At 46.8% G+C, this 18,927-nt stretch overlaps 1 protein-coding gene across 1 annotated transcript; it reads left to right on the top strand.

Moving 5' to 3' along the window:
• The first annotated feature begins 2,349 nt into the window (after positions 1-2,349).
• Mcidas (multiciliate differentiation and DNA synthesis associated cell cycle protein) lies at positions 2,350-9,582 on the top strand. Its single transcript, XM_034523213.2, has 7 exons — positions 2,350-2,568; positions 2,663-2,759; positions 2,929-3,020; positions 5,257-5,329; positions 5,775-6,013; positions 6,894-7,004; positions 7,158-9,582. The coding sequence occupies exons 1-7, from the start codon at positions 2,449-2,451 to the stop codon at positions 7,590-7,592; spliced, it is 1,167 nt and encodes a 388-aa protein (XP_034379104.1). The 5' UTR covers positions 2,350-2,448; the 3' UTR covers positions 7,593-9,582.
• The last annotated feature ends 9,345 nt before the right edge of the window (positions 9,583-18,927 follow it).

The following is an 18,927-nucleotide window of genomic DNA, read 5'->3' as shown; positions in this document are numbered from 1 at the left end:
TTATAGACTCATTGCCATCAATCAGCTGTAGGCCCTGCCCCTCAGCTCCACCACCTGCAGCAAATTCTTCACCTTCATTGAACCTTACAGTGGCCATGTGTGTGTGTGCTTAAACGAGATTTGTTTTTGTAGTGGGGATGGGGAGGATAGTAAGCAGCTGTGGAGCCATTTTGCTAGGAGATCTTAGGCCTACCTCTCATCTCTAAAACTGGGATAATGGCACCCATCCTTAGGGTTGCCGTGTGGCTACACCAAAGTCACATACCCCCATCTCAAGCACAGATTTTAACAGACCCCTCAAGCAATAGCCTAGCCTGCACAGTGCTGGGAGGAGAGAACTTATAAAGGAAAACAAAACCAAACCTAATTAGGGCAGACAAGAGGTCCAGTGGTTTTTTTTTTTTCTTCTTCAAAGAGTTTTGTATGTGTATGATTGAAAATTTCCATTTTAGGTAAGAAATCCCAGTTTGTGCCTCTGCATTTAGAATGTCAGTATGCATGGGAAATAAGACAAATGTTTAGAACTTCTGTGTCCCTCCAAAGACTGGACCTTACTGTGGGTCCCTTGGGTCCTTCCCCTCTAGGCTGGCTAGAGCGCTCTCCTAGGGACTGGAACACTTTTCTGTGATGGCGAAAGGGGCAGGGGTGAGGGCCCTGTCACCTGTCCAACAACTATCTGGGGTCCTCCATGACAACAGAGCTCTTGAAGTCTGGCCCTCATGGAAAGAAACAATATTGGGGGTTTATCTTCACTAGTGTCTAACAGTCCAACTCCTCTGACACTTCCATGCCTGTCTCCTAAATTTTCTAGAACTAGGGGAGAGAGCCAGGGACAGGCTATGGGAAGCTGGAAGTTTAGCTGGAAAGGCTGCTTTAAAAAAGAAGGAAGAGGATGAGAAAGAGGAGGAAGAAAAGAAGGAAGAAGAGGAGGCGAGGAAGGGGAAGAAGAAAACCAATCTGTCTAAGCACCAGCTACTGAACATACATACAAAAGCCAACTCACCTTCACAACCCTGCTGAGGTAGGTGTTTTTCTTAAAGGCATAGTGGTCTAGTGGCGTCTAATCTCCATCCTTGTGCATTCTCACATGGAAGCCAGAGCTGACCACGCCCCCCAACATACCACAGTCTCACAGGCTTAGATGTGCCCTCAACTCAGCTCTTGTAAATAGTTGTCTCTAAGTCTATCCACCACTGTTAGAAATGTATTGATTCTTAATTCAGCTAATGGGTGCAAATAAAAAGGTCTTTGCACTTATATTACTAGATATACGGCAAGAGCAAGGTGCCCAGCAGAAAGGTACACAAATTCCTATTTCAGATACTTGTTTACATTGAACTGATCTGGGTGGTCCCCCCAAAAGGTCCCCTCACTCAAAAATGCTCTATTCTGAGAGATGTCTTTTTGTAGTAGACTCAAATTCTGGAAGATCCTTCTTCCAGGGATAAGACTGATTTGAAGAGATCTGTGAAACTGGGCATGGGGTGATGGAGTTAGGGTGTGTAGGAAGAGAGGCCGGCTATAAAGAAGACAGCCAAATGCTGAGATTGTAGTGAAGCCACCAGAATTTTAGGGGATTTGCAAATGTCCACAGTAGGGTTTTTTCAGATACTGGAGTAAATGTCTTTCTTTCTTTTATTTTTTTTTTTTTCCTTTGGTTTTTTTTTTTTTTTTTTTTTCCTTCCTGAGACATTCTTTTAGCACAGGTTGGCCTATGAGCCAGTATGAAGCCCAAGCTAATTTCGAACTGGCGGCTATTCTCCTGCTTCGTTACTGTCCATTTTCTAGGTCCTTAAAAAAGATGTGTTTAGGCACCACCATTTCCGGGAAAGTTACAAGGCTAGGGTAGAGAGCAGACCTTTGGCAATAGGCAAGAATGAAAGATCGAATGAAATCCATAAGTCAAAATCCAAAATTCTGTTCAGATTTGAGGGCAGTTTCTGAAATCTGGAGGCTGACCTGGGAGAGCTCTTTATTTACCCACTAGAAACTGTTGGGCAAATTCCGGAGTCTGGCTTTAGCGACTGTCACTCTACATTTATTGTGTGCCTTGTCTTTAGGGTGGGAAGAAAATCAAAGAATCGTTAACTTTTCCCAACCCTGAGGTCCATAAACTGGAAGTCTAAGGACCGGTGGCGTCTGCCCTCCCTCTCCTATCCCCGCCCCCCTTCGCCTGTCGCGCCCAAGATGCCGCCGCAAGGGCGCTCGCGGGCCCGGGCCCCGCGCGCTCACAGCTCCCGGGGGAAGCCGGGTTGCCAGGTTGGTTAACGCCTCCGCCCGCGCGCAGATTGTCCCGGGCTGAAGGCGCCACCTCTGGCGCTCAGGCGCGAGCCGCCCCTCCCGCACAGCCCTTGTCCTCCAGGCCCTCCCTCTGCTCCTTCCACGCGCTGTCGCCCGCCACAGGCACCAACAGGTGCAGCGGCACTGGGTGTGTGTCTTCATCCCAGGATGCAAGCGTGCCAGGAGGGCAGCGTAGCCGGACGACGGGCCTTTGACAGCATCTGCCCCAACAGGATGCTCGATCTGTCGCGGCGGTCCCTCGGCAAGCCCGGGAAGCCGGAGAGGAAGGTGGGGATGCCCGCTGAGGTCCTGGCTCTGGGAGAGTTTGCCAGCCCCGCGCTCCGCACGCTGACCTGCATTTCCCGTTTCTGTGCCCGGCTAGTTCGTTCCTCCATGGAAGTCCTTCTCGGGATGCGGTGGCGGCAGCCCAGTGACGGTGTACGAGGAGCCCCCTGACGCAGAACCCGCCCCGCTGCCAGGTGAGCCCCGAGGCACCTGCACAACCCGATTATCCCTGCCGGGTGGGTGTCGCGCACACGGTCCGCAGTCCCTCTCCCCCTGGTTCCGAGGTCCTCATTGGGGGTCCTGGCGGCAACCTGGCAGAGGCTTAGGGTTCGCTGGGTGCCGGTCTCCGTTCTCCCCGCCCAGCTCTCACCACCATAGACCTGCAGGACCTCGCAGACTGCACCTCGCTACTCGGAACCGAAGCGCCTCCTACTGGTGATTCCTCTGCATCGCAGGTACTCTTTCACTACCGACCCAGCTGGAAAACTGATGGGTTTATATCCTCAAAGATCTCAAGATGAACAGCATTGCAGAAAGTCAAGCCTCCTAGATCCCAATTTCCAACTCCCTTCTAGTAAGTTCTCGTTTCCAGAGCCGGTCTGGCTAACTTTTACTGCAGGGCTCCCTGTAATTCATTTGAACGAGGCAGTTCAGAGCTGGTGGGCTGAGGAACTTATGTGAGTTGGCATAAGCTCACAGAATAACTGTCTTGTTTCTCACCCTCGGGAACAATTTGTATTTCGTGTGTACTAAAGAAATATGGAAGTCACTGGGGAAAAAGACAAAGGACTCTGTAAACAAGCTAGTGGAAAAACGGTCTTCAGAAATGGACATTGGGCATCTGGCCATTTTAAGAATCTCAGTCTGCTCCTCCCCAAATTCTAGTCTCTTGCTGTCTTGGGGAAGAGAGACCCCCCCCCTTTCCCTCTAAATATGTTGTCTTAACTCATCCAATTTCCACATCTTGCCATCACTGACACATCCTAGCCAGAGTCACCTCCCAGCTCCAGTACCTTAGAAGTCAGGGGCTTGATGCTTCTTTGGTGGGGACATGGAAGACAGGACTGCCAGAAGGACAGGTAGTCTTATCCAAGTAAAGGATAACTCCACAGGAAGAGGTACTTCCAATCTCCTAACAACAAGTTCTGGGACCATAAGGTCCATTGGAACAGGCTCAGTAGAGAACTCCGTAGAATTCGTGAGCAGCACGAGGTATTAGTTGAGTAACATTTCTATGGACTCCTCTCCAGGCTTTTACAAACTTGGGGACAGCTCAGGGTGATTCAGAACAGGTGGTGTCCAGGAGTAGAATCTTAAGGCAAGTGGTGGGAGTGGCTACTGCCCTGCAGAGGGTGCTTAAGTCCTTTTAGATCAATGCTCCAGTAAGGAAAGACAAACCTGGGGTTCTCCCACCTGACCCACAGTCCTCAGTGTCCAGCAGGTGCTGAGGTCATCTGTCCTCTTTCTTTCATAAGCGAATGTGGTACTTTGAAAGTAGGACCAGATAGGGTTAGCATCAGGGTAAGTTTTACTTCCCCCAAACATAAGACTAGTAACATGACGTAGGGCTTCAGGGAGAACAAAATGATTAATACAAAGATAAGAATTAATAATGGAATCAGCAAACATTTCTGGTGGGTGTCTGGGATAGATCCCCTCACACCATGGTCCTAGAGATTTCTCCTTCCCCCTTCTGACACTAGCCTCCAAGGAAGCCAAGGATCTCTAAAAAGACAAGAGAATTTGGAAAATGCCTGGACCCCCACCATGTATTTATTTATTTATTTATTTATTACCATTTTCTTCTCTCAGGGATCTGGGAATCCTGGCCAGGCAATATGGAGGTGTGTCCCATCATAGGAGAAAAGCCACCTCCAACTTTTTTGTTTAAAGATTTATTTATTTTATGTATGTGAGTACACTGTTGCTTCCTTCAGACTCACTAGATGAGGGATTGCATCCCATTACAGATGGTTGTGAGCCACCATGTGGTTGCTGGGAATTGAACTCAGGATCTCTGCAAAGTGCAGTCAGTGCTCTTAACCGCTGAGCCGTCTCTCCAGCCCCCCACCTCCAACTTTTAAAGACCGTGAAAACAAAACACACAAACAAAACTAGACACCGTGGCTGCATCAGCCCCATGAGCAGATGTCTTTTCAGAGTATCCCTGGCTCCTTTGCTCACAGCCTACACTTCCATTCCCTTTATGGATGAAGTGGTCATCACTTTAAGCCCCTAGCTTTTGGAGGCCTTTGTGCCTATCCTGGTGTTAAGGCCATGCTCTCTGCCCTTAGAGAGGTAAGGGTGAGGGGGTAGTTTAAGTCCGAGTGGTGGCTCTGTAGGTGCACAGATCATCAACAGGAATCGGTGTAGCTGCCTGACGACTCACTTGTGGAGAAGCTCAGATCAGCTGTCCTAAACCCAGCTGGGTTGGCACAGCCAGAGCAGGGACTGCTGCACCTGTGGTTTGCTGCATCTGCCTTTGAGACTTGCAGAAACAAAACTCACAGACTGTATCCTAACCCACTTGCCAGTCCAAGGCAAACCTACTGTTCTATGGGTCAGAGGAAACTTGAGTTTACTGGCCATGAACCAGAGTGTGTGCAACCTCCAAGGACATCTGTCTGTCCAGACTTGTTCTCTGAAACACAGATCCAGTGTTGACTGGCTCACACCCTTGGCTTGTTTTAGAACTCCTCCTTGCAAGCTGATGAAGATTTCGACCTGCAGAATTTCAGAGATGCGGTGGATGACCTCATTGCAGGCAAGTGCAGTCCCCTCTGCAGTTACATGACAGATGGATGACACCAGGAAGTCAGACTTGAGGATATCCTCTCCTTTTGTTGGAGAAATCACATTGCTTGGTCTTTAGTGCTTCTATGGATTTCTCAGAGTGGGTTCTGAGAATAAGGTCCCTATACTGTGATGTGGCGGGACAGAAATAAAGTGAAAAGGGTCCACAAAGGAGCAAAACTTGTATGCTTTCTATGCTCCAGCATGTTTGCCTGATTTCCTTCAGGTTAGCTCAGCAGGTGTCTAGGGCTCTTGGTGCATATGAACAAAATAGCAAGAAAGACCAGGGATCATGGACTTTGCCTTATAAAGAAAACTCACACAAACCCAACTGTCTGGGTGGCATTTGCCACTGTGGCACTGTGCCATATGGTCACAATCTGGGAGAAGCCAATCCAGCTCTTGCTTTCTCCCAGATTCATCCTCTTTGATGTCGCCTCCCCTGACCGACGACTTTCCCTTTTCCCCTTGTGATGTTTCATCTTTCGGGTCCTGCCTCTCTCCATCACTGGACCCACCTGCCTTGGGGTCTCCACGGCTGCCCCCACCGCCTTGTGCTCCAGACCTTCTGCCACCACCAACGGAGCAGTACTGGAAGGAGGTGGCTGACCAGAACCAGAGGGCGCTGGGGACTGCTCTCATAGAGAATAACCAAGTAGGGACACCGGTGGCTGGGAATTTTGGGATAGAGACGGGTCTGTCATAGAGCAGAAGTCAGGAGTTGTAATGGCTGGGATGCACTTCTGTGGACTCAGTGGTTCTCATAGCGGGTACTGCTCCATGGCCCAACCTGGTTCTAAACTTGCTAAGCTGAGATGATAGAGTCCCACCTCTTCTTTGTCTCTGTTTCATTTTCTTTTCAAGATAAGGTCTCATGTAGCACAGGCTGGCCTCTAACTCCCTATTAGCAGAGGGTGACCTTGAACTCCTGAGACATGCATCACCATTTCTGTTTTTTGTGGTACTGGGGATCTAAACCAGGGCTTCACGCATAAGTACTCTGTCAACTGAGCTTCATTCCCAACCCCTGCCTATTCCTTGCACTTAACCGTGTAGCACACACAGGCTTGCCTAGAACTTCAACCCCCTGCCTCAGTTTCCCCTAGTGCTGAGATTATAGGTGTGCACCACTGCTCCCACCAATTGGCAATACTAACAATATGGGCAGTTTAAAAAAATGTGTCTGACTCCGTGCTTATCAATTTACTTTCTTCTCTCAGTTGATAACAGCACAGAAGCTAGACAGTCTCACCAGCCCCATTTTATAGACAGATAAACAGAGACATAGGATGCTTGACTTTCAGAGGTCCCGTTGACCAAATCAGAACTCTTGACTACTACCCAACAACACACTAATTGAGACACAGTTTATTGAAGTACTTCCTTTAAAAAAAAAAGTCAAGTAATTGGCTACTGACAGGCTAATAAAGGTCCGTGGGTCCTCGGTCCTGATGAGATAGATGTCAGGGTCTGAGTTAATTCCTGAAGAGCAGACCCAGCCCTGTGGCTTCTGTCTGATGTTGGATCTCTTGCAGCTGCACGTGACGCTGACGCAGAAGCAGGAGGAGATAGCCTCGCTCAGGGAGAGGAACGTGCAGCTGAAAGAACTCGCCAGCCGGACCCGGCACCTGGCCTCAGTGCTGGACGTAAGTGGACCGGCGCACGGGACACGGTCAGAACCGTGACAGTGAGCCTGTGTTGGTGGCGCCTGGGTGTCCCTTGTGTAGCACCTGACTCTTTCTCCAGCGTGGCTCCAGGCGAGTCCCCCTGACTCCAAGGCTCTTCCTCATCTTTCACAGAAACTGATGATCACGCAGTCCCCGGCCGAGTCCTCCCAGATCAAGGCAACGACGAAAAGGAGCCTGGAGGAGCTGTTCTGTGCTGCGGGTCAAGCAGGGCAGGGTCGCGCGGAAGTGGACGCCATCCTCAGGGACATTTCCCAGCGCTGCGAGGAAGCCCTGCAGAACCGCGACCCCAAGCGGCCCCGGTTGCAGCCAGAGCCAGACAGCAAGGACTGCAGCTCCAGCCACCTCCATGGCGTCTTCCGAGGGCTGCGCACCGATTGCAGCGCCAGCTCGGTGAACCTGAGTCACAGTGAGCTGGAGGAGGGCGGCTCCTTCAGCACGCCCATCCGCAGCCACAGCACCATCCGCACTTTGGCCTTCCCCCAGGGCAAAGCCTTCACCATCCGGACAGTCACCGGGGGTTACAAATTCCGCTGGGTCCCCAGCTGATCGGGGATGCGGTTTCCCCTAAAACACTGCCCTGTGCTTAGAGGGACGCGTCTGCAAACAAGTGGGAATAGCTAGACATGTTTCCCACATCCGGTTTCCAGAATTTTCTGCAAGCAAATGCCACTCTGGAACTTTTTTTTCCCCAGAAACAGACGTGTCTTGATACATGTGCAATGAAAAGTTCTGCTCCGAAGCACTGTGTACTGCTCACCTTTTCAAGGTGAAATTGTCTGTACACACACGCACACGCACACGCACACGCACACACAGACACGACTAAGCACAAGTCACAGTCAAACTTAGAAGTATTTATTTTCTAGCGGTTTGATTGTGTTTGAGACCGGAAGGAACAGTAGGCAAGTAGCCCAGGCTGGACTCAAGCTTGTTATTATGATTGATTGCTTCCGTTTCCTTCTATTTCCACCTCCTGTGTGCTGGGATTACAGGTGCTCACCACCTTATTTGGCTGTTTTAGCTTTTTTTTTTTTTTTTTTTTTTTTTTTTTTTGTCAAAGAGTAGTTTAGATTTGTAAGAAGAGAGAACAGTGCAAAGGAATGATGTGATTTTTCCACTAGAGAGGAATCATTCAATCACAGTCACTTAAGGGTTCTGGATTCAGAACCCTGGTATCTGGGTGTTTCAGCACATCACCCAATTCACCTCTGTCTCAGAGTACACCTACATAACTGTGTTAACTACTGGAAAATGTCATTTCAGTTGGACCCCCCTCCCCCCCCCCCAAAAAAAACCACCACCAAAATCCCCGAAACAAGCTGGCGGTTGTGGAGCCTGCTTACATACAGGCAGGCACAGGCAGGCAGATCTCTGAGTGCCAGGCCAGCCTGGTCTACAAAATGAGTTCCAGGACAGCCAGGGCTATGCAGAGAACCCTGTCTTGAAAAACAAAAAAACAAAACCAGGCAAGTCCACACAATTAGGCCAACGCTGATGCAGGGCAGGTGCTAAACACACTTGTTTGAAATAATCATCCTATAATTTTGTAGGAGGTGGGAGGGCTTGGACTTCAGTACCCAGCATCCATTCCAATGGCTCAGAATGGGAAGCTCCAGTCCTGGAGGTGGGGTTGGGGGGTGGTATCTGACATTCTCTTCTGGATCTCGTGGGCATCTGTATATTCCTGGGCTACACACACACACACACACACACAGTCACATAAGTAAAATTCTTTTAAAAAGATTTATGGCAATGTCTCCATGCATTCAGCGTTATCAGTGCAAACAGAACCACCTCCAAACCAAACTTAGTTAAGAAGAAAGGCTGGTTGTTTTAAGCAAATGATATGCACTGCACAAACTGGGCCACTCACCGTACTTCACATTACATGGCTAGATCTTCTAAGCAAAATTTAATGATCTTCCCTTGATTCTTCTGTGGTTCCCTCCCCTCCCCACACTCTGTTCTGAAATCACACAAATGGCGCATGTTCTGTATGAATTCTCCTCACATACTCATTCTGAGGGTTCTTCCTGTTCCTGGGGCTCAGCTGGGTGAGCCTCCAGACGCATTGCACCACAGTGCAGAGCTGGCTCTTCAGTCTGACATATCAGGACATATCAGGTGGCAGGTGGGTCGGTTAAGGCAGCAAGACCCGCTCCTCCAGTTTGTCGTGTGTACTATTATCTGTACTTAAATAGCCATTTAGAAACAACAACAACAACAAAAAGATAAAATAGACCACATTTTCTCATATTTTGCCTAACAAATGGACTGAAGAGAGTGGGTTGTTCAGATTTTCCCCTCATGGGCTCAAATATACAGTTACCACAGGTCAAGATCAAACAAAACCCCCAAATAGATAAACAAAACCTTTTAAAATCTATTAAACAATGGCTCTCCCACTCTCTGATTCTTGTAATGAATTACCTTCAGTGGCCACAAACTACAAAAAGTAATTGTAGGTTTCTTTAGTATCTTGTGCTTAGATTTAAAATAATCATACCGCTATTACCTTTCATTTTACAGTTCTGTAGCTGCCATGCTAGTGACCAGCAGCTCTACTTTCTGCTATTTTAATATATATATGTATATATTATTATTATTATTATTATTATTATTATTATTATTATTATTATTATTATTTTTAGAGATTCTTATTTATACAATGTGTATTTTGACCAGATTCATTTCCTGTTCCTCGCTAACTCTGCTGTGGTCCACCCCCACTCCACCCCCACTCCTCATTCCATTCTAACTTCCTGTCTTCCTCCTCCCCTCCCATAGAACCCACCAAGTCCAATGATCCTTCATTCTTGCAGAGAAAGAAAACTCTCTTTTGAACTATTGGCACCAAGGGCCAACTTATTATTAGTTAGCAGTAGAATCTAAAAATGAGTCTTCTAACACATTTATTAAAAATGATGGGAATCTCTTTGTCTCAGAGTCTAAGAAAACAATCCAAGAGCAGAATATGTAATTTCTTTTTTGGGAAGAGATACTTGTATGGCAACCAATTCAAGTGCTGGGAAGAAAATGAAGAAGGGGAGGAGAAGGTCTCAGCTTGGGTGCAGTACAGTAGGTGGGGGGCACAAGCAACAAAGGTTTCTTTCACAGTTCGGGGTCTGAAAGTTCAGGACCAAGGTGGTGGCTCCATAGGTTCCTTTTCTTGGTTTGCAGATCACTATTTGCTTACTGGAAAAAAAAAAAAAAATCAACCAGCTAGGAGAGTTCTGGGATTTTCTTAAAAGGGCTCTAACCCCATTACTGATGTTACACCACGCTGCCCGCTCCCCCAATCTCCAAATCCAATCACACTGGGAGCTAAGACTTACTTAAACAGAGGAGTCTGGGGGAGGCGTAGGTACTGAGTTCACAGCAGATGGTGATTTGAGGAAGAAGACTGGGAGGGGTCTTTAGATGAGGTGGTCTGGTCAGAAAAGAATTCTCTAATAAGGTAATATTTGAGGGCTTCTGATATGGATCAGTTTGTACAGTGTTTGTCTGGCGTACATGGGGTCAGGGATTTGGTTCCCAGTACTGCCAACAAAACACAACAAGAGACAGTTTCAGCAGAGACTGGAGGAAGAGTGAGAGTGAAAGTTCTGGATGTCTGGATGAAGGGTATTCTAGGCAGAGGGAAAAGGATATGTAATTGTCCTGTGGTCAGAGAGTTGCCTGGCTTGGTGAACAGTAAGGGTGCTAGTGGGACTCAGGCTGAATGAACACAGACAGGGGTAGTGGGACTCAGGCTGAGTGACACAGACAGGGGTAGTGGGACTCAGGCTGAGTGACACAGACAGGGGTAGTGGGACTCAGGCTGAGTGAACACAGACGGGGTAGTGGGACTCAGGCTGAGTGAACACAGACAGGGGTAGTGGGACTCAGGCTGAGTGAACACAGACAGGGGTAGTGGGACTCAGGCTGAGTGACACAGACAGGGGTAGTGGGACTCAGGCTGAGTGACACAGACAGGGGTAGTGGGACTCAGGCTGAGTGAACACAGACGGGGTAGTGGGACTCAGGCTGAGTGAACACAGACGGGGTAGTGGGACTCAGGCTGAGTGACACAGACAGGGGTAGTGGGACTCAGGCTGAGTGAACACAGACAGGGGTAGTGGGACTCAGGCTGAGTGAACACAGACAGGGCTAGTGGGACTCAGGCTGAGTGAACACAGACAGGGCTAGTGGGACTCAGGCTGAGTGAACACAGATAGGGCTAGTGGGACTGAGGCTGAGTGAACACAGACAGGGGTAGTGGGACTCAGGCTGAGTGAACACAGACAGGGGTAGTGGGACTCAGGCTGAGTGACACAGACAGGGGTAGTGGGACTCAGGCTGAGTGAACACAGACAGGGGTAGTGGGACTCAGGCTGAGTGAACACAGACAGGGGTAGTGGGACTCAGGCTGAGTGAACACAGACAGGGGTAGTGGGACTCAGGCTGAGTGAACACAGACAGGGGTAGTGGGACTCAGGCTGAGTGAACACAGGCAGGGGTAGTGGGACTCAGGCTGAGTGACACAGACAGGGGTAGTGGGACTCAGGCTGAGTGACACAGACGGGTAGTGGGACTCAGGCTGAGTGACACAGACAGGGGTAGTGGGACTCAGGCTGAGTGACACAGACGGGTAGTGGGACTCAGGCTGAGTGACACAGACAGGGGTAGTGGGATTCAGGCTGAGTGAACACAGGCAGGGGTAGTGGGACTCAGGCTGAGTGAACACAGGCAGGGGTAGGCTCGGAGTGGAGGATTAGCAGGGCCTCTCTAGATGTTGAGAAGACCTTGGGATTATCCTGAGTGAATTCATTAGGGGTAGCTAGGTGAAGAGTCACATGACCACCTAGATTTTTCCTCACAGGGATGGAGGTAAGGCCTTTCCTGCATGTGAGATAAGGGCTCTCTCAGTTATGTAGTTTTAAAAGTTCTTTTTTTGAGACAGAGTCTCATTAAGTAGCCTTGGTCAGCCCACAACTCCCTATGTAGCCGTGGCTGGCCTGAACTCACACAGTTTCACTTTTCTCTGCCCCCTACACATTTGAGTGCTGGGATTAAAGGCATATGCCACCACACCCAGTTATCATATATTTTAATAATAATAAGTAAAAATTTAAAGTTAGTTTACAAAATGATGTTTTTTTTTTAATGGCGTTTTCATACATATGTTCTTGTGTCCTGTTTTTATCCGTCCTCCGCACATCTCCCACGCCCTCCTCTCACTGGTTTCCTTCCAACCTGCAAATAATCCTGGGTTCTGCTTTCCTATCACTTGCACTCTGCTCATTCCCCATCTAAGATCTCCTCTCTCCCTCTGGTCTCTACCTTCATCATCATACACGCACACACTCACTTGAACACACATGCACACATGCATGCACACAAGAGAGATTGAGAGAATTGAGAGAGAGCAAGAGAGTGAGTGAGAGAGCAAGAGAGAGTGAGAGCAAGAGAGAGAGAGAGTGAGAGAGAGAGACAGAGAGAGATATATATCTAGATTCTGTATCTGATAAAATAAATATACTGTCTGTCTTTCTGGCTCTGGCTTATTTTGTCTGATGTAATGGTTTCACTGACAGTGAAAGAAGTCAATTGCTGTTTCAAATATTTATTGGCAACTGTATTTTTTCTTTCTTCATCTCATTTAACCCACATCTTTGATTTTTTTTTTACTGTTTAGTGTTCATAGTTCTTTATATATTCTAGATATTAATCCCCATTTGCTGACTAGTTCACTAGTTCACACAGCCTCCCACCCCAACCCCCATATTCTATAGTTTTTCTCTTTGCTCTAGTGTTTCCTTTGCTGTTTGTCAGTTCTTGGGGTTCTCTCCCATGCTGTTGGAATCCCTTTCAGAGAGTCTTTGGCAGAGCTATATGTATCTTACAATGAGTTCCCTACGTTTTTCTCTAGCAGGTCTGTTGAGACTCCGCACTCTGCCTCAATGCTTTGGGGCTAAGTGCTCTGGTCAAGAGAGAGAGTGGGGCTCTTGGGGCAGGAGACGTGAAGAATGGAGACAAGACAGGGTGTGATCAAGTCTCAAGTCTCTCTCTCAAGTCTCCTTTATTGAAGGGAATTCTGAGGTATTTATGTGCTTTTGCCACGTGCCTTGTAGGCGCGTGGATACCACGTGCCTTGCAGGTGTTGATATGACGTAAGCCTTACAGGCGTCTATAGCGTGGATAGCACGTGCACTGTGCGCCTTGCAGGCATGGATAGCACGTGCGCCTTACAGGCATATATGGCCTGGATAGCACGTGGACAGCACGTGAACCGCATGCCTTGCAGGCGTGGCTACCACGTGCGCCTTGCAGCTGGGGGCAATAAACATCAACACAAAATATGTGGGATATCGGAGTGTGCTTCAGCTGTTGTAGGCTATTGAAAACCAAATCTCTTATCAGGGTATATGGTTCCAGATGGCTGCAAAGATAATCTAGCTGCTTTCTGCTAAAAGTCGGCTCCCAACACAGGTCTCCTCAGATTTCCAGGTCTGACATTAAGGGCTTTGATTCAACTTGAGTCCTTATAGATGGTGAGGGACATGGATCTAGTTTAGTTCTTCTCCCTGTGGACATTCCCGGCATCTTTTGTTGACAAGAATCTTTTTTTTCCAATTGATGTTGTTACAGCTGTGTTGAAAGTTAGCTAGCTGTATGCGTTTATTTCTGGATCTTTTATTCTATTACATTGCTATGATGTCTGTTTTTCTTTTTAACATGTATTCATATTTTAATTTTTAAAAAAGATTTTTATTTACTTTTATGTAGTGTTTTGCCTGCATGTATGTCTGTGTGAGGGTGTCAGATCCCCTGGGACTTGAGTTACAGACAGTTGGGAGCTGCCATATGGATGCTGGGAATTGAACCCAGGTCCTCTAAAGAGCAATCAGTGCTCTTAACCACTGAGCAATCTCCCTCATTTTGTTTTAAAAGTGATTTCCAACTTAGAATAAAAGTGGAGAAGTAGAGGGGACCCCCAGCTCCCATCACTAGCCTCGTTTACAGTTGCCCTTCCTGTAAGTCCATATGCTGAGTCACTTATATTTTCTTTACAATAAGCATTTTCTAAGGTGACGGGCTAGAAGGGAGGTTTAGGTGTTAAGGAATCATAATTGAAGTGGGTTTTGAAAAGTCTAAGCCTACGATTTTCAGAGTAATACTTTGGGTCTCATGCCCCTCCTTTCCTAACTGCTATCTCCTAAAACAGTGAAATCTGTTTTACACAGCCACAGAACCCAAGTCAGGACGGTGACTTTGCTGCATCACTGCTATCAGACTGTGCATAGCATCTATGCTTTACCAGAAGCCTTGTTAGTGCATGTTACAGTAGGGGGAAATCTCAGGGTTATATGTCACATATAATTCTTTGGGTCTTTTTTTTTTTTTTTTAATTTTTCTGTTACCTTTTGGTTATCTAAGATTGGTCTCCTACTGTAGCCCAAGTCAGTCTTGAACGTGTGATCTTCCTGCCTCTGCTTCCTTAGTGCTGGGGTCATAGGCCTGTGTCACCATGCTCAGCTCTCTCTTTAGTCTCTCTCTCTCTCTCTAACATAGCATTTTAATTGATTCTCTGGGAATTTCACATCACCACCCTGATCACATTCTCTTCCCAGTCCTTCCATGTCTACCCCTAACCCTTGCCACCCTTCCAAAGTAAACATTAAAAAATCAGAAAAACAAACAAACAAAGTCCAATTTGTGTTATCTATATACTTACCGGAACATGGTTAAACTCTCAGTGGCCTGCCCTTTAAATAGATCTGAGTCCTTCCCTCTGCCCTTAACTCCAGAAGCCACCAATTGTGGAGAGCTACTCTTCAGCACCTCAGTCACACTTTTAACAGTTCTCTCTGGTGGCTTCCTGTCTAGGCTGTTACTTGAGGCAGTGGTTGGTTCTGAGAGGCTAAGGGTTGTCACAGAAACCTTCCACATTCCTCCCTCTCAATTGTGTATCTGCAGTCAGCAATATCAAAGCAAAAGTAGCCTCCTCACTCTTGACAGTCATAGGGAGCATGAGTATTGAGTTTCCACTGGTGACAGCACAGACCAGGAACACATCTCCTGGCTGCTGTGGGGTCACAGACCCAGACAAGGCCCTTGGAGGCAGCCTGGAACACAGACATCAACATGACTTCAGGCTGCACCACAGACCACTTCTGCATGGCCTTCAGTGGTAACACGGGCCAAGGACATCAACACAGACCCTGGCTGCAGGAAGCTCATGGGACCCAGACATGGTCCTCAGTGGTAAAATGGACCTGGAAGTGACCATGGACTCAGGTGGCAGTGTAGGCCACTCACATCACCATGGATGGCCTCAGTTGGAAGCACAGATCATCGGCTTCCGAATGGCCTTGGTGGTAGCACAGACCACGAACTCCTTCTGCTTAGGATGCTTTGGGTGTCTTCAAACTACTTCTCTCTCCTTTCCCCTACCCTCTCCTTCACCTCTGCATCTCACAATAAAGAGCACAAGCACCCTGAAGTTCGTTTCCCACGCTTCAGTGAAAACACCCAAGGATGGCATCTTAAATGTTTATTTAGTTTACAGTTTTGGTGGTGGTGGTGGTGTCTAAGAGCATAAATATCAGCATCTTCCTGCTCTCATGAAGAAATTCTGCCTTAAAAGGCACACGCTAGGGGCATCATAATGGAGTGGGAAGGGGAGAGTTCTCAGGTAAGTAGTGATCTGAAGAGTGAGGAGGAGGCAGCCTTGTTTATTTAGAACAACCTTTCTCACAGAAGCTAAGTGAGGGTCCCAAAGAACTATTGTAAACCTTTCTAGTGACCCATGGACCCATTACCCTGAACTAAGCAGTGACCTCATTTTAAAAAGATTTATTTTTGTGTACGAATGTTCTATTTGCATGTATGCCTGAATGACAGAAGAGGACATCAAATCCTATTACAGATGGTTGTGAGCCACCATGTAGTTGCTGAGAATTGAACTCAGGACCTCTGGAAGAACAGCCAGTGCTCTTAACCACTGAGCCATCTCTCCAGGCCAAGCAGTGACCTCTTAAAGGTCTTGCTACCTCAACATTGTCACATTGGGGTTCAGTCCTCTGACATATGCACTTTTGGGGACAACCTCAGACAGCAGCTCTACATCTAAGTTTTGGAAGGGATTCATAACAGCCCCTTGGCACTTCTTGGTAATTGTGGGCTGAGTCTCAGAGGTCATCTTGGTCCTGATGTTAGTAAAAAAATTTTTACCTTGGGAAAGATTGACCGAATTGAAAGAGAGTCTTTCACACGTACCTCAGTGTCTTTGAACTACAGACAAGCTTAAAATGGTGCCCCTATAATGGTTCTAACGCTCTGTTAGAAAGTGTGTGAACAGTTGCTCTTCCCCCACTAACTGACTTAATTAGCAGTTTTATTTCCATCTTGTGTCTCAGCAAGCCATGTTCATTTAGTGTCTCCTATATCAGGACTGAACTTGGCTTTAGACATTTGTTTATTGGGGTCCTTTAATTATTGTCACCTGGTTGTGTATACTCCATTGATACATTTTCAATTAATCTGGGATAATTTGTAATGAAAATTTACCAAAAACCAAGTACTGTGAGATGTAAGGAAGTCAGTGTGATTAGGCAGGCTGGTTTGAGTCAATCAACCTTAAAATGATTTGCATCCATCCTTTACACAGACACCTGTTCAAACTTGAGCAGGTGACAATTTCCAATATTTACTTTTAGCTGCTTAACAAGATACTAGGTAAATCAGATATGACAATTACTTGTGATTATTCGTGTACTGGGAAAAGAAGTCCATAGATTTGCTCAGGATTTAAACAAGCAGCCAAGTAAGAATTAGAAACTGCACTTAGTTATAGGATGTGGACATTTCAATTATTTCTACGACATTCCATGGCTGAAAGTAAATACAGATGAATACCAGGTTCTGTAAGAGGTAATAATAGCTTTGAACGATTGCGTAAAATCATGCCTAACTCACAAGGCTTCAAAACTTATGAAGCTTTTACCTCTTCAAAATACAGATTCCTACTGTTGAAGGCACCTCTGGGGTTGCTTTCTTTTCTGCGAACAGACTGGATTGCAGAGCTAGGTGTGTTTGGTTTGGCCTGCTCTCTGTGCCTTCCTTTTCCATCCATCCCCACCAAGAGCTGACCAAGGTAGGTGACTGCTTTGAGCAGGGTCTTTGTGGCATAATTCACACATTACCCATTTCACCTATTTAGAGCATACTGTTCAACGTCTTCAGTATGCTCACACATAAGTAATCATCCTTATCGTCTACGTTTAGAACACCGTTCTCCCCAAATCCAATCTTACTGTTGCTTGGCAGCCACTCCATTCCAATCTTTTGGCCCTGGAAAACCACTCATCTGTTCTCTGTCTCTACAGATTAGCCTATTTTCAACATGTAGTAGAGATTATATCAGGCACTGGGTTGACCTTGTGGCTTACCTTCTTCATGTACCATGAGTTTTTCAAGCTCCATCCGTGTTGTAACATGCACCAGTGCTCAATTCCTTATTTGTGTGTGTGTGTGTGTTGTGTGTCTGTTCCTATGTTTGTGGATACATGTGAGTGTGCATGTGTATGTCAGTAGGCCCGAGGTTGACGTTGGGTGTCTTCCTCGGTAGCTCTCCACTGTAGACATTGAGGCAGAGTCTCTCACTTGAATATAGAGTTTTCCAATTCTACTAGCCCAGACCAGGCTTGCTCCAGAGATGCTGCATCTTTGTCTCTGGATTGATGGTTTACAGGGGATCAAGCCTGCCTGGCATTTTTGTAGTTGCAAAGGAGCTGAACTCTAGTCTGCATACTTGTGAGGTTGCCCAGAGAGCCCCCTGTCCAGCTCTATTTTTTCCTTCATAACATAATATTATTTTGAAAATGTCTTAGACCCTTGTCAAAAGTACATCTATGAGATAATGTGCATTTTTTTACAAGAAGACTTTATTTATTTTTATGTACATGAGTGTTTTGTCTGCATGTATGTTTGTCTGTGCAGTGCCCAGGGAGGCCAGAAGGAATCCCTTGGAACTGAAGTTACAGAAAGTTGGAAACTACCATGTAGGTGCTGGGAATTGAACCTAGGTCCTCTGGAAGATTAGAAGGTGCTAATCCATCCCTTCAGCACCTGTATCTTTGCTTTTTCTGTTTATTGTTATCTTGTTAGATCCCAGAGATTCTTGGTGCAAGCTAAGCCAATTGCAGGTTTTCTTTCTTTCTTTCTTTCTTTCTTTCTTTCTTTCTTTCTTTCTTTCTTTCTTTCTTCCCCTTCTTCCTCTTCCTCCTCCTCCTCCTCCTCCTCTTCTTCTTCCTCCTCCTCTTTCTTCTTCTTCTTCTTCTTCTTCTTCTTCTTCTTCTTCTTCTTCTTCTTCTTCTTCTTCTTCTTCTTCTTCTTCTTCTTCTTCTTCTTCTTCTTCTTCTTCTTCTTCTTTTTAGAAAGCTGAGGGGAGCCAGGCAGTGGTGGTGCACGCCTTTAATCCCAGCACTTGGGAGGCAGAGGCAGGCGGATTTCTGAGTTCGAGGCCAGCCTGGTCTACAGAGTGAGTTCCAGGACAGCCAAGGCTATACGGAGAAACCCTGTCTCGAAAAACCGAAAAAGAAAGAAAGCAAGCAAGCAAGCAAGCAAGCAAGCCAGCAAGCTGAGGGGATGAAAGATTTGAAGCAATTTTGATGAGTCTCAGAGGAGATCCACAACTTGGTAACATAAAACTTTGGAGATAAGCAACATCTGAGTTCCAGGTACTGACCTTCAGTGAACTGAGCCCTGAAACTTAAAAGAACTGAACTTGCCTGAGAGAAGCAAGTGAGATCCTCCATGTAAACACGCAGTTGGTTTGTGGGGTGTGGGTGTGGAATGATGTAGAACAGACACCGGTAGTACAAACAGCGGCAACTAG

Source organism: Arvicanthis niloticus, chromosome 19, assembly GCF_011762505.2.
Source record: "Arvicanthis niloticus isolate mArvNil1 chromosome 19, mArvNil1.pat.X, whole genome shotgun sequence".
NCBI classification, from domain to species: Eukaryota; Metazoa; Chordata; class Mammalia; order Rodentia; family Muridae; genus Arvicanthis; species Arvicanthis niloticus.
The sequence above is the reverse complement of the archived record's forward strand: the minus strand, read 5'-3'. Positions and strand labels throughout refer to the sequence as shown.